The sequence below is a fragment of the Sorex araneus genome, chromosome 9 (assembly GCF_027595985.1).
Source record: "Sorex araneus isolate mSorAra2 chromosome 9, mSorAra2.pri, whole genome shotgun sequence".
NCBI classification, from domain to species: Eukaryota; Metazoa; Chordata; class Mammalia; order Eulipotyphla; family Soricidae; genus Sorex; species Sorex araneus.
The window spans coordinates 17,369,111-17,384,582 of record NC_073310.1 but is presented as its reverse complement, the minus strand read 5'-3'; the positions used below and the strand labels follow the sequence as shown (position 1 = coordinate 17,384,582).

At 57.7% G+C, this 15,472-nt stretch overlaps 1 protein-coding gene across 3 annotated transcripts in view; it reads left to right on the top strand.

Moving 5' to 3' along the window:
* The window catches only part of ASCC2 (activating signal cointegrator 1 complex subunit 2), a 47,490-nt gene extending 32,837 nt beyond the window's left edge, over nt 1-14,653 (top strand). For all 3 annotated transcript variants that reach the window (XM_055146907.1, XM_055146905.1, XM_055146906.1), the window contains 7 exons: nt 1,062-1,276; nt 2,410-2,529; nt 9,325-9,418; nt 9,492-9,622; nt 10,225-10,324; nt 11,589-11,668; nt 12,134-14,653. In XM_055146907.1, the coding sequence (XP_055002882.1) occupies nt 1,062-1,276; nt 2,410-2,529; nt 9,325-9,418; nt 9,492-9,622; nt 10,225-10,324; nt 11,589-11,668; nt 12,134-12,305 (912 nt within the window). In that variant the 3' untranslated portion in view covers nt 12,306-14,653. The remainder of the gene's footprint in view (nt 1-1,061; nt 1,277-2,409; nt 2,530-9,324; nt 9,419-9,491; nt 9,623-10,224; nt 10,325-11,588; nt 11,669-12,133) is intronic.
* Nucleotides 14,654-15,472: the final 819 nt, after the last annotated feature.

Below are 15,472 nucleotides of genomic sequence, written 5' to 3'. Positions count from 1 at the left end.
CTCTGGTATTTTCTGCCCAGGCTTGTGCAGACGTCACCAGGTAGCTGCACTGCAGCTGTGCTGACAGGCCCCGGGGCCCAGGACTCTGCCCTGTGAATCAAGATGCCATCTCTGGAATGGGCAGCTCAGGGGGCTCATACCACCATCACCTGGGCGACCTTCAGCGTGTCAGTCACATGCACGTCCTCATCTGGTGATGGGGCCTGGGAGCCCAGCACTGCCGTGGGCCATGCACAGATCCCAGTCGCCCGGGGTCCCACTGGAAAATTCTGCTCCCCCTCCCGACTGTCCCTGGCCAGGAGAGTGACAGCCACCTCCCTCCGCCTCTTCCCTCCCTCCCCCCTGTTTGACTGTTGCTTCTGAGTCATGGCGAGGTGGTTTTACTTTTTTTGTTGTTGTTATCATTGTTTGGATTTGTGAATTTCCTTAAAGGAAAAGCCTAACCAAACAGAAAATGAAGCCGTTATCAGCTCTCTGTAAGCCAAATCCTCTTTATGAAAAAGAATATAATTGAAGGTGCCCAGGGAGATGGCCCGGCAGTGGAGCGCATGTCTTGAGGAAAAAAAAAAAAAGATTATATAAAGCTCAAGGGGAGCATTCCCACTCCGTCTGGATCTGCTGGGTGCTGTCTCCCTCCTCCAACCAGTTAGAACTGGACAAGGGCCCGAGGCACTGGTTTATGGGGTGACTGGGCAGTGCCCGGCGCCAGCACTTGTGTGTTATCACTTTGAGCCACTGGAAACAGTCCCCACGAGATGGGTGTAGTGGGCCCTTTTTATTACAGAGGAAACTGAGGTTCAGAGAGGGGAAGTGCCCTGCCCAAAGGCACACAGCCAGGTGGAGCTCCGCCGGTTAGTCATCGAGGGCCCTCCCGATATTTTTTACAGGGGAGGAAAAGGAGGCGCGGACAAACTTGAGTCATTCTGTCAAGGTCCCATGTAAGGACTTGGGCCAAGGTCCCAAGTCAGGGCGGGGCCGAGACCCAAACCAGGTCCTGGACTCTGTTTCCAGTGCTCTGGCTGGGACCCTGCCTGCCCTGCCTCACTCTGGTTCTCCCACAGTGCCTGGGGGCTGCGGCAGCCCCCGTCCCCTCCGTGAGCGGGGTGGAGCTGGACTCACTCATCTCCCAAGTGAAGGACCTGCTGCCGGACCTGGGCGAGGGCTTCATCCTGGCCTGCCTGGAGCACTACAGCTACGACCCGGAGCAGGTGATCAACAACATCCTGGAGGAGCGGCTGGCCCCCGTCCTCAGCCAGCTGGACCGCAGCCAGGACAGGTGGGAGGAGGCGGACGGCACCAGCCTGCCGCGGGCCCCCGCTTCCCACTCTCCCTCTGGGTGCCCCACGACTCGGCTCGCTGGCCCTCCTCCCACACCGAGCTTCCCGGCCCTTGACAGAGGCGCATCACCGCGTTCTCGCCTGCCCCCTGCAGGGCAGTGAGGGGCCCCGCTGGACATGCTGCGGCAGCTCCCAGGAAAGGTCACTCAGAGACACAAGGGGAGATGACAAAGGGCTTTCCGAGCCGCACAGTGCTGCAGAGTCATTGCCACCCTCCCTGGACAGCCCCAAGGGCACACGCCAGAGCTTCTCCCTGCCTCCCACCTTCCCGAGTGGGCTGCCCTCAGACATGGCTGCGGGAAGGGGGGGGCGTCCTCCCAGGAACAGATGCAATTTATTGAAAACTGAACAGTTTGCTCTGTGCTTTTGGACAAGGGCCTTGGTTCCTTGGTGCCCAGTTTTCAGGTGAGACTACTGAGGCACCAAGAAGGTTGAGTGAGCTAGGCCTGCCCAGCCCGCAGTGCTCTTGTGAGCCTTAAGTAAGAGTTGAGGGTGGGGCGGGGGGAGAAGTTTGGGGGGAAAGTAGAACCATAGTATAGCAGATATGCTGCTTGCCTGGCACACGGGTGACCCAGGTTTGATCCCCAGCACCCCTTATGGTCTTCTGAACCTGCCAGACACCGTCCCACAGCCAGATGTCGCCCAAAAAAGCAAATGCAGGGGCCAGAGCGATAGCACAGTGGGTAGGGCGTTTGCCTTGCATGCGGCCGACCCGGGTTCGATCCCCGGCATCCCATATGGTCCCCCAAGCACCGCCAGGAGTAATTCCTGAGTGCAAAGCCAGGAGTAACCCCTGAGCATCGCTGGGTATGACCCAAAAAGAAAAAAAAAAAAAGCAAATGCAGGAGCCCTGAAGAAGCAGAGAGAACCCTTGAGCCTGACACATGTGCCTGGGGCACTTGCAGGTGTGACTGCATGCCCAGACAGAGGCCAGCGAACACTGTGCTGTAGATTGTGACCCAGGTGTAGCTGCCGCCCACCTGGGAGTGGAGACTCTCTGATGGGGGACTAGGACACGGGTGGGTGTCCGCTGCCGTGACCCCCGCCTCCTGACTGCCCTGCCATCTTCCAGACAGGTGACGCCGGACCCCACGCCCCTGCTGACATCCCGCCACAACGTCTTCCAGAACGATGAGTTTGACGTGTTCAGCCGGGACTCGGTGGACCTGAGCCGTGTGCACAAGGGCAGGAGGTGAGTCAGTGGCCGTGGGGCCCCAGCCAGTGTGGTGTGGAAGCCAAGGAAGCTCAGGACCCCCATCTTTGCAGGACTGGCATGAGTTTCAGTTCAGGATGCTCCTGGCACCCCGCAGGCCAGCAGGACCAAGACCACCCCCTTTTCTCTTCTGTCTTTTGATGGGTTGGCCCTTGAATCTCTGGATGGTGAAGCCCGGTGGTACTTCCCAGAGCTTTCCCAGAATGAGCCAGCAAGAGCCAGAGCCCTAGTACAGCAGCTCGGGCACTTGCCTTGCACACAGTGGACCTGGGTTCAATCCCCGGCTTCCCATAAGGTCCCCCAGGCTCCCCAGGAGTGATCTCTGCACAGAGCCAGGAGTGAGCCCTGAGCACTGCCGGGTATAGCCTAAAAATCAACAGAGTGAGCCTGTGAGCGACTGGTATTGAGTGAGCTTTTCAAAGGGTGAAAAGCATTTTTTTAGTTTCTGCCCTTCTCAACTTTTTTTTTTTTAATATCATTGAAAAAAAGAATTCCTTCCTAATTTATGCATTCACTCAACCAGTCTTTGCTGGGTGCTGAGTGCAGTATAAGCACATTATTCTTCCAATGCCGGGATATTCGTGGGGACTCACTCGCCCTCCCTGTGCGGAGTCTGCACCGAGCGATTTCTGGAGGACTTGGAGGTGTGAAATTACGAATCTAACAGGCGCCTCGAAGGAGGCAGCGTGCCGGCTTCCACACCTGCGGCTGAGCCTCCAGTGCAGGAGCCCTACACAAGTATGGAAAGTTGGGGAGAAGTCCATTTGGCGAGGGAGTGCGGGGGGAGGCCTTCCCAGCCAAGTGAGCGACTGGAGCAGGGGCCCCGAGAACATGGGCAGCACGATGGGCGACCTGGAGCGGACGACCCTTTTCCATTCTGTAAGGAGCTCTTGGCTCTGGAAGATCCCTTTGGCTTCCTCCGGGAGGCACCCAGAGCCAGCCACCGTGGTGTGATGAGTGGCAGGGGAGAGAATGACAAAACTCTCCACCTCCCACACTGTGCCAGTCGCCCGAAGCCTCCCTTAGTGCCCTTGGCTGGTGCATGGCATCCAGAAATGTGGGAACTGCTAGCGAGGTGAGGTTCACACAGGGGACGGCCACTGCCCAGCGCTGAGAGGAGCCCCCGAGGGCCAAGGCACCCCTGCAGCTTCCCCTCCCCCAGGGTGCACCCCAGGCTGGGCACCTGGCTGGCCCAGGGCTTGGGGTGCAGGCCCAGGGCAGCCCCAAAGCCATCTGGCTGGCTGAACAGGAAGCCATTGCAAAGTGCTTAGTCACCCCCATTGCAACATCCCCGGATCGCAGTCAGGCTGGAGACGTTACCCCGCTTCCCGGGCCGCGCTCCCAGGCCAGACTGGCCCTTGGTACCTACCCCCTGACTAGGGAGCGGGCAGGCGAGGAGGACTGTGTCCTTGATGATAGGGCCCGCAGAGCCTGGGTGGCAGCTGTTTACGATCTCATTACGCCGGGGAGCCGCGGGGCTGGGCCTGCAGAAAGGCAAAGCCTCTGTTCATGCATTCATTATTTATTTATTCATCCAGCAAATATTTATTAAGCGATTTACTAGCGCCGCCAGATCCTACGTGAGACACAGGGAGGCAAGATGAGCAGGGCACCTGGGCCTCTCCTTCAAGTGGGACAGAGACCGTGGGAAAGACTCACAGCATTAACAGAGCAGTGACAGAGGGGGCGAGGTGCTGCGAGGGGGCCGCCAGGGCCACCTGTGTGGGTTGACCTGTGGCCATGCCATCCTGGAGGCAGATGGGCTGTCTTCGAGCACTGGTTCCTTTAAGGCCGCTGGATGGCTGCCACTCTGTCACTGGTGACCCCCAGAAATGGCAGTGCTAAGAGGGCCACTGGCCCTTTCCTCTTCTCCTGGGAGAGGCCAGGAGACTTCCCAGAAGGCTCCAGACTGCGCGTACAGGTCGTGGGGGTACAGGGTCCCAGGGCTAAGACCCAGGGCTCTGGAACAAGGGGAGGATGTGAGCAAAATGAGAGTCTGTTAGCGAAGTGGGTAAGGTGAGGGCGTGGGTGGCAGACCCCAGGCATGCGTGCTGCTGGAGGCACCAGAGCCCAGCACGGGGCGATGTGTCCAAGGATGGGTCCCAGAGCTGCCTTGGGCTGAGCAGAGACAGTGAGTGTCCTTCCCCTGAAAGGTCCTGTGGCACACACCGCCCGGGCACTGCACCTCCAGGCAGTCCCAGAGCACGGGCCTGCTGAGACCCATGGGGGAAGGACAGGGATCCACCCCGCTGAGCCAGCCGGCCAGCTCCGCTTCTGCCCTCCCCCGCCCCGGCTTAGGACACCCTCACGTCCATCCTGGAGGGCAGAACACTGCAAGGGCCTGATGCTCAGGAAGTGGCTGTACAGCCTCGAGTCGGGAGGCCTGTGCTCTGGCGCTGGCCCTGCCCAGCTGGGAGGGGCCTGGCAGCCGGGATCCCCCCATTCCATACCCGGGAAAGGAGACTTCGGTGGCTTCTGCAGGCCCCGTGGAAGCTCAGAGGCTCGAAGGCCAGGTCAGAGGACACGAGGAGGAGAAAGGGGACTGGCCTGCAGGGGAGCCCTCCTGTTCCCATGCTTGCTGCCCTTCTGTGGGGCTGAGGACTGCCTGTCCACAGCCCACTGACCTGCCCAGACCTGACTGAACTCGGGGCTCTCGGGCGCACCTGTTTCCCCATCATTTCGCCCCAGTTTTCTCTTCCTTCCTGACTCTAACCGGCACCAGGGAACCCACTCCCTCTCCTTGAACAGGTGCCTGGCATTCCAAGCTCAGTGTCCCCAGCTCAGGTAGGCAGCTTGCCAGGCTTTCCTGACCGGCCCTGCCAGTGAGCCACGAACCAGGAGCCGCCACGCTTGAAAGAACTGCCCCCTTGAGGCCAAAGAGAGAACCCGGATAAGGCACTTGCCTGGCAGTCCTGGCACCACATGTGGTCCCCCAGCAGCATCGCTTCTCCTGTGCTCCCAGGCTCGCCTGCTCTCCTGAGGGCTGCTGAGGCCTGGCTGTCACACCCACTGAACGGTGGAATTCCACCAGGGGACATCCACATCTTGCCCTTCTGAGTCTTCCCCACCTCAGCCCAAGCTCCCTGGCTGGCACATAGTGAGCCCTTCATAGAAACGCCGGAGGAAGGGGGCCAGAGTGATAGCACAGCGGGTAGAGCGTCTGCCTTACATGCAGTCAACCCAGGTTTAAAATCCTGGGCATCCCATATGGTCCCCTGAGCACTGCAGGAGTAATTCCTGAGTGCAGAGTCAGGAGTAACCCCGAAGCATCACTGGTGTGATCAAAAAAGGAAAAAAAAAAAAAAAGGTAGGAAGCCAAAGCTAACCCATCCCCCTGGCGTCTCCAGGCAGACACCCCGACAAACAGTGCCAGCCCCTCCCTGTGCCAAAAACCAGTAGATAGGTTTTGTGAAAGCTGTGCAGAGCTTTGTGGTTGTTTGCTGGGGTTTTTGTTGTTTTTGGTTTTTTTGTTTGTTTTGTGTTTTTCTCCTTTTTCTCTCCTGCCGTAGATACATTCCAGACACTCAATTTCACAGCTAGGCTGGATTTTTTTTTTTTTTTTTTTTTTTGCCTGACCATCTCCTATTGATTTTTCCCTGCAGGACTCAAAACTCTGTTCCTCGGGCCTGTTTGTGTGCCTGACAAGCCAGGTTTTGCTTTGGGTCTGCAAAGCCCCAAGTCGGGCCGAGATCCCACAGCCACAGTGCTGCCCTCACCAGAGTCCTCTGGCCACCTCCCCCGTGCCTCCACAGCATCCCAGTTTCCTTGCCTGTAGCATGGCAGGACTTGAACTCGCAGGCCTGACCTACAAGGTGGCAGACCAGGAGTAAAGGAGAGGCCAGGACCCTCCTCGCCCCTCAAGCCCGGTGCTGCTCAGGGGCCTTTCCCAGAGCCACCCCCGCACTGCCAGGTGAGGGGTTGATCCTGGGACGCCCCGTGTGAAGTATGTGTTCCGGCCCTTTGAACGACCTCTTTTTTTTTTTTTTCCACTTTACTTGCACTCCGTGGTTTACCAAGTTGTTCATAATGATTTGTCACAGGCATTTAATATTCCAACACCAATCCCACCACCACTGTCACCTTCCTTCCACCATTGTCCCCATTCTCCCAGCCACCCCGCAAGCCTGCCCCTATAGTAGGCCCACAATAATTTATCTTATATTGCTTGTTACAACTAAATGGCTAATGGAATGTCAAAAAATACTTCAGCAAAAGAAAATTTGTGAAAATTGTCTTATTTCATCCTGGGGACATTGAGTCCTTGCCTGAGGGTGTACTGAGCTGCTGTTGCTAGTGGAGCCTTCTGTGTTAGTGTTTTGTCAGTTGCGCTTACTTAGCTTCCACGTCACATTCCCATCCAAGCTGGTGTGCTCCAAGGGGGGTGTTAGTATTGTAGAGTTCCGAGGTGTCGCACAGCTGCAAATGTGGCCACATGATCCAGAGTATTTAACAGCGAGCTTACACGGTGGCAGTGGTGGAACATGGGTGTGGCACGGCTACGGGGGCTTCTGGAAGTACAGGGTAGGGAGGTTGTGGGGAGGTCACCCATCCCAACTCTGAGAAGGCCCAGAGTTCTCAGTCCCTCCTCCCCCAAAAAAATGGTGTACCTGAAATTTTTGGCAGTTTGTCATCTCTGTGGAGCTCAGATGGGGTGGGAGAGGGGGACATTTGAGTCCAGCCAGAGACGTGGCAGCAACTATTGGGGTGTAATTGCGGCTGCCAGGGTTCAGCAGGATGGACTTGGCTTATGCCCTTCCCAAGGCCACCCCGGAGTTCTCAGCTGGGGACTGGTGTGTTCAAGAAATTTCTGCTGCTAGCTGTTCTCTTACAAGATTCAATCATGGTTCTGTGAAGCCGCGCCGATAGATGAGCTTTCATGGCAGCGGTTATGGGATGTCCTGGTTCTCTTTCTTTTTTTTTTTTTAATTGAACCATGAGATACAGTTACAAAGCTTTCATGTTTGAGTTCCAGTCTTACAATGATCGAACACCTATCCCTCCACCAGTGCACATTTTCTACCACCAATGTCCCCAGTATCCCCCCTTTCACCCCTCCCCCTGCCTCTATGGCAGACAATTTTCCCCATACTCTCTCTCTCTCCTTTTCTGGTTCCCTTTCTTAAATGTTTATTTAGCTTTTTTGGGGGGGGGGGGCGGAGGGAAAGGGAGGTTGTTTTGGGCCCATACCTAGCAGTGCTCAGGAGCTACTTCCAGCTTCATGCTCAGGTCTTGCTCCCACTGGTGTTTGGGGGACAAGTGGTGCTGGAGGTCACAGCTGGGTCAGCCGCATGCAGAGCATGTGCTTAACCCCTGTGCCATCACTCCAGCCCCTTAGGTGCTAGTTTTAAAAAGATTTAAGTAACCTCTGACCACTCCGTGTTCACTCGGCTGACCAGCTTCCTCTCTGCATTCACGTGCAGGGCTGTCTGGCTGGCTTTCTGCTTTTTTGCACAGATGGGATCGTGCCGCGCGCGCCTTCCCAGTAGCTTGCTTTCCCCCTCCCCTTGGGAATAAGTCTCAGACTTCTTTCTCTGTCAGCGCAAATAGATTAATGTCTTTCTTGAGAACTGCCACCGTGTTCTGTCATACAGATGTAGCACGGCTCATTTGGCCGTCTCATTTGTAAGAAACCTGACATCACAAATTGCTTCCCATTTCTCCCCGAGATAAGCAATGCAGAAAAGAAATCCCCTGCCGGGGCCCAGGGCTCGGCAGCAGCGAGCCTTGTCTGTGTGCAGCCCTGGGCTCGCTACACAGCACTGCCAAATAAAAACAGGATTTGCAGGCGGGGGGTCTGGGCTTGATCCCCAGCCCCACTCGGTCTCCCCAGCACCCCTGGGATGGATCCCTGAACAACGTTCAGGTGTAGTCCAAGCCCCACCCCCCTCCAAAAAAAAAAATCCTTGAGGGCACCTCCTGTGCCCTTAACCAGAGTTTCTGCTGGGCAGACACCTCAAAGGGAATTTTCTGGAGCAGAGAGTGAGCTCAGTAGGCGGAGTGATGCTGAGCCAAGGTTCAGTCCCTGGCATGTCCTCGTACCCTGAACAGTACTGGGAGCGATCCCCAAGTACAGAACCAGGAATAGCTCCCCCAAGTGCTGCCTGGTGTGACTCCCCAAATAAAAACAAAAATTTCCTGGCTCAAATATACACACTTTTGGGGTCAGAGGGCAGGATTTGAGTCTAGGGTCTCACACGTGCAAGGGAGCTTCTCTACCACTGAGCTACATCCCTGCTTTTGCCACTTTTCCTGGGGTTGGGGGGTTCCCAATCAGTGCTGAGGGGTGCTAGACACCCCACTGGTACTCTAACAGGGGCCACCCTGGCATGACTGGGCATGGGCAGGATAGGGAAGGACAATGCTGTATGGAGGTCAAACTTGATGCCTCTGACCTGAGTGATATCCCTGGCTCCTAGTTTCCATTCTTTTTTTTTTGTTGCTATTATTGGAGAGGAGTGTTTGGTCCACAGCCAGGGGTGCTCAGGGCTCGTCCCTGGCAGGGCTGGGGGGCCAGGGATCGTACCAGGGTTGTCCACATGTAAGACAAGTGCCCCAGCCCTGTGCCACCTCTCCAGCTCGTCATTTTCCATTCGTCTAACTGCTCCTGGGATGCCCTCTGCAGTGACCGGTGCCCTCTGTGGGTCCACGGGCACCAGCAGAACCAAGTGTGCTGGCCTCCCACATGCCCACCAGTGCCAGATGTGGCTGGCCTAAGGGGGACAGAGGGGCCCCTGGCCTTTGGGGCCTGATGGTGTGTTTCCCTTCTGTCACCAGGAAGCCGGAGACGGCGCGGAGCCTGCTCAACGACAAGCGGGACGTGGACGCCCAGCGGCAGCGCTACGAGCAGTACAGCGTGGTGGTGGAGGAGGTAGGCGGCTGCGGGCCTGGGAGACCGCCTGGGCCCCGCACCCGTCCAGCCTCTGCTTTTGTTGCCCCTGCAGGTGCCCTTGCAGCCAGGTGAGGCCCCGTCCTACCGAGGCGACAGCTACGAGGACGAGTACGACGACACGTACGATGGCAACCAGGTGGGCGCCAACGATGCCGACTCGGACGACGAGCTCATCAGCCGCAGGTGAGGCTTACACCAAGGGCGGGGGGCAGGGTGGATGGGGGGCCCAGAGCCCGCTCCCCACACCTTCTCATGCCCCTGGCTGGTTGGCCAGGCCCCTCCTAAACGCAGCCACTTGGTCTCATGTAGTAGTGTCGGGGGTTGTTTCTGGATTGGGGCTACACCGAGAGGTCTGTGCTGGGTTGTTCTCGGCAGTGCTCGGGGTACCATGCAGTACCAGGAATCAAACTCAGGGCTTCCGCTTGTGCCTTTGAACCCTCTCGCCAGTCCATCCTGTGGTAGTTTTGCCTTTTTTTCTCTTAATTGCAGAAAACTATCCCCAATGGAACCTTATGGAGATTCCCTGATACAGATCAAAGTAGAGCTGTCCTGGGAAGGACTGGAGACATGCACCCTCTCCCCCCCACACACACACACGCGCACGCACACACACACATACACACACAGCCCCAGCTCAGCTTCCCCCCAACCCTATAAGACCTGGTACCCTCCAAGCATCTGGTCTGGCGTCAGAGCTGGCTTTTGGGAAGCACTTTGTTCTCCCCGTTACCTCCCCTCCAGAGCCGGCTCTCATCTGTGATGTCACTTTCTCTCTCAACCCTCAGGCCCTTCACCACCCCACAGGTGCTGAGAACCAAAGTGCCCAGGGAAGGGCAGGAGGAAGAGGAGGAGGAAGAAGAGGAGGCGGAGGACGAGGCCCCCAAGGTACCTTCTGTGACGCATGGCAGGGATGGAGGCGGGGGTTAGTGAAGTGGGAGGATTCAGTTCTGAAGGGGCGACTGGGAGCACCGCATACCCCTGCCCTTCCTTCCATGAGTCTCGAGGTAGCCCCAACATCACTGCCCCTGAAGCAGAGGGGTCCCTGTTTGGAGAGCTCAGAGCTCACACCTCTCCAGTCTGTGCTCCCGGTGGGGCTGTGGGGACAGATCAGAGGCCCAGGTGCCTGGGGCTGCGAGAGGAGCGGCTGCAGCCCAGCCGTGCTGGGGATGGTAAGTCCGCAAATGAGAGAGACTGGAGCGCCCAGGGGTCCTGGGGTCAGCCACGCTGTGGCTTTGAAAATCCCTTTGTAGCAGCTCCACTTTGTCTTCAAATGAGGTTCAGTAGACCCTCCGCATATAAATCAGACAAGAGCAGAGCAACCTGATGGAATGGGGGTGGCAGCCTGGAGTCACCAGAGCCCCTCATGTCCCCTGGGTCCCGGGCCAGGGCACCAAAGCCGATGAGGAGCAGGACCTGGTGGAGATGGAGCACCAGGCAGGCAGCACCCACGGGGCCCCGCTCTGCACCGGCTTCGCCCGGACTCAACCCTGCTGTCAAATTTTCCAGTTTTTCAAATGTTGCTGGTTCTGCTTGTTTTGCTTATGCCTTTAAACAACACAGGTTACCAGAGCCTGTCTGAGCTCCTCCAGCCAGTGTTGCCCTCCTGGGCCAACTCCTTCCTGCTCTTGGTATAAAAATGACCCTTAAGGGCCAGGAGAGATAGCGCAGGGGTTGTGGTGCTTGCCTGGCACGCAGACTTGATCCCCAGCACCGCCGGAAGACATCCCTGAGCACAGCCGGGACCCAAAACGGAAGGGTCCTGAGGAGTGCTTCCTGCCACGTGTGGGTGGCACAGAGTGGGGGAGAGTCCACTGCCAAAGCTGCCCTCTCAGCTTTCTCAGCCCTACGTGGCCCCTCCTGCTGGCCGGGCCACCACCGCTGCCCTTTCTCTGACCAGCTGCCCACCACCTCCCCGTGTTATTGTCCTTCCTCGTGGGATGCCTGTTCAGAAGCCTCAGGCCCCTCACAGTCCCCCCTCCAGGGCGGCTGGGACCCTTGAAACTTAGCAGGAACTTGGCTCCATGGTGGGGGTGTTGCCCTGCCCCACGTGGCTTCCCCCCCAGCTCCACATGGAGACCTCCGCCAGCTTCAGTCCAGCACAGACTCACCCAGCTCACGGACACACGCTTTCCCTCCCTCCCCTGCACAGCCTGACCATTTCGTCCAGGACCCCGCAGTGCTGCGAGAGAAGGCGGAAGCCCGGCGCCAGGCGTTCCTGGCCAGGAAGGGGTGAGCTCCTTAAGTGGTTGTTTTTCTGGGGGCTGGAGTGGGAGAGGGGGCTCACCTGGGCCCCTACGCCATGCACCCTCAGGGCTTTATGTGAAGTAGTCCAGCTCTCACCACCCAGTCCTGCGGATTAGCCACTACTATCATTTATTATCCTCGTGTGACCCAGAGGACTTGGGATCCCGTCCCCAGGCCCCCTCCTGGGCTCTTCCTGGCTGTTCCTCCCCCCAGCTTAGCCAGCGGCGCCTCTGGAGGCATAGAGAAGAGAGAAGGTCAAGCCCAGACCTGGCCAGTTCCCCTGAGCTCCAACCACCCCGACCTATATCTGCCCTCTTGCCCCGGAGTTGGGACCTGGGCATCAGGGCACAGACCACGGGCCCCGGGACCCTGCGGAGGGTGGGGCCTTTGCTGCTCAGGGCCTCTTCCAATGGGCGGTTTCTCCTGGGGGGAACCTGTTCCCCTCTTCAGACACCGGCATGACAACTCTGCGGCGGTGGCCGGCAACCCCCGGGGCCACGGGCAGAACCGGGAGACCACCCAGGAGCGCAGGAAGAAGGAGGCCAGCAAGGCGACACGCGCCAACCACAACCGGAGGACCATGGCGGACCGCAAACGGAGCAAAGGCATGATCCCCTCCTGAGGCAGCTGGGCCAGAGCCAGGGGCGGCCCTCCACACCCGCTCCGTGTCAGCGCCGCCCCTCGAGAGTCCCAGCTTTGCAGTCCCTGAGAAGGCCGCCTCGTCGTCCACCAGCCAGCCGTGAGCGCCTTCTTGCAGAACACACAGTGCCTTATCCCACAACAGAGGGACCAGTGGGGCCGGCAAGCAGGCAGCAGGACAGGGACAGAGCCCCAGGCCCCCAGGCCTTGAGCAGCACGAGACCACTTCCCCTTTGCCCTTCCCGGGACGGCAGGAAACCTGTAAACTCACAAACAAAAACAACCAGACCTGCGAATAAAGTGTTTGACCCTTTGGAGCAATGATCCCTGATCATTGCCCCCTCTGCAGTGACAGCTGCCTCCTGGAGCAGAAGAGGCCCACGTGATCACTGGGCTCTTCCCCCACCCCCGCAGGCTGGCCTCTCATGGTAACCCCTCGCTGTGGGTCTCTGAGCAGATCACCCCACTCCGGTCTCCGCCTCTGGAGAGTCTGGTTGTGAGGCTGAGACCTTCCACGCCTTCCCCATAGCTCAGTTCCAACCAGCACCCTTGGGGGGGCGGGTGGGGCGGCACATACCCGTTAGCACCATAGCATGGATAAGAAAGGCGAGCAGGCCCCAGTGAGGAAGGAGCAGAGCAGGAATGGGCAGTGCAGGAGGACCCTGGACCGTGAGGGGTCCCAGCCCCCCAGGCGTGTCATCTTGACCCAAGAACATTTGCCAGAGCAGAGACCGTAACGGAGCTCAGTGCCTTCTGGAAGATCCTGTGAAGCCACGGGCATGGGCCCAGAAAGAGCAGATGAGTCTGTCAGCGCCGAGCCGTGGTGAAGCCAGCGGGACCAGGGCTTCGTCCCCCCAGCTCCCCTCCTGGGCGCTGCCCGCTGACTTTGGGTGCCATTGCTGCCAGGCCACCGGTTCCTGAGCCGCCTTGGCACATTACCCATCAAGGATGAGCAACCCCAGGGCTCATCTGGGGCAGCCAAAGCCCCTGGCCGGCTGGGCCGTGACAGGTCTCCTAGACACTGTTGTCATCTGTTTGCATGGGGTTGGGGTGTGTGTCCGGAGCAGCGAGGCAGACGGGCGCCTGAGGAATTAGCTCTGTGAGGTCAGCCGGCACAAGCGGGAATCAACAGCGGCTCCTCTGGGCCCTGCCAGTTCTCTTTGGTACCTTTGAGATGCAGAGCAGCCCCGGTGAGCTGTCCGGACAGGCAGCAGCGGTGGGAAGCGGGGACTCAACTAGAGGCTGCCCCTACCCCAGTTCTTGGCCCTGGAGTACAAAAGGGGTGGGGGAAGCTTGGAGGTGGGGGGTGCTCCTGGGTGTTACCTGCCTTACCTAGTACGAACCCCCTCACCTTCACTTGGTCACCTGGACCTCCGGACCACCTGGGATGGTGTTCAGGCCTCTGAGGAACATCCTTGTTTACAGGATGTGAGAGAAGACACAATTTTCAGACTTTCCAGACGGCAGCGCCAGGTCAAGCCTGGTGTCCCTTGAGGAACTGTGTGCTTTTTCATTTCCGAGCTCGAGGGCGTCCCAGAAGGGATGCGCCAAACAAACAGTCCAGGGCCATCCAGAATGGTGCTGGTGGGCGCGCCCCTCCCTCTCTCTGGCTGCTCAGCTTTCCCGGCTGTAGAGTGGCTCCATGAATGATTTCCACTGGGTGCCCATGAAAATAGGCAACTACTGACACGTCCAAGAGAAATGCTGTTAAGTTAGGGGGCCTGAGCCGCCCTCCCACTTGGTCCATGGGCCCCACCTTTGCTCCTAAGCTGGAAATCCTAAGTGCCTTCTTTGTGCGCTGGCAGAGAACGGGACTATCATGGGAATTTCCCAGGAAGCTTTAAGACCCACCCCGGAGAGGACCGCAGACCTCCGGGTGTGTTTCTAGACCCCAGTGGCAGGGCTGGGGGGACTGTCTGTGATTAGTGTTTCTGGGCTTGGAAGACGTGGCTGGAGCAGAGCCTGTCACAGTTTGTAAAAGGGGATCCAGGAACCCCAGGGAGGGTGCAGTTCACCCAAAGCCCAGGTAGCAGGGTCTGCAGATCCTTGTTGAGTGACCCCCTTAGCCAGCCAGGCGTGGGCTGGAAATATGTTGGGGGACCTGCCCCGGCTTTTCCAAAAGATTGGGACACAATATTAAGGGAGGGAATCCAGCCAAATACAATAGACCCATTAAAGTACAGGAGCATTATGTAGCCCTTTAAACGATGTCAGTCAACACTTAGTAGCAACTTGAGAATTTTTTTTTAATTTTGTAAATGAATTAGAGGCAGGGGAGACAACTCTTTTTTAAAAATAAATAAAATTGGCAGCAAGATACTTGATAATGCACCTGCAGAGTGAACGTGTTTAAAGTTGTTGGGTTTGGGGTGGTGGGGAGGGGTCATTCCTTTTCCCTTTTTTTCTTTTCTTCACCCTGACCAATTCTGAAAGTAAATGCAACCAATTCTGGAAGCATCAATGCAAATGGTGATGAGAGTCTTGGTCTTGAGATTATGATGATCCGTAACAATACTTACCGACCTCTTACCGTGGCCAGAGTTTGTGCTGCAAACTCTGATTCCTTGCATTAGCCTGTTGAATCCTCAGAGGTAGGTCACATGAGGAAACTGAGTCAGAGAGCACAAGTGATCAAGGGGGATTCAAGGTTTCGGGATTAGGGCTGGAGAGACAGATCGGCATGCAGAGGTGTGGGCATCCCGTCAGGCACGGGAAGCCCAGGTTCCGTCCCAGCACCACACAGTGCCCGAGGACAAGCCAGGAGTCACCCCAGAGCCACCAGATGTGGCCCCCAAACAAGACAAAGTTCCAGAATTGTCTCTTAAAGCCCAACCCATGTTTGCGGGGAGTGGGGGTTGGCAAGTACAGTGACGGCAGCGTCTGGCTCTGTTCTTGGGGGTCATTCTCAGTGATGCAGGGGCACTGAACCAGGGCTGACTGCATGCGCGATGAGTGCCTTAGCCTCGGTCCTGTCTCCATTCCCCAAAGCCCACTCACACCTTCTCACCACTCCTCCCATCCCCACAGGCTCTTGCACAGAAAGGAGGAAATGAAAGTAGTGAGAGAGCTCGCAGGGCAGGTCACACCAGGTACTAAGTTTGCTTCTGGTGACCACCCCCATGTCTCAGCACTAATGTAAAGCCCCCACCA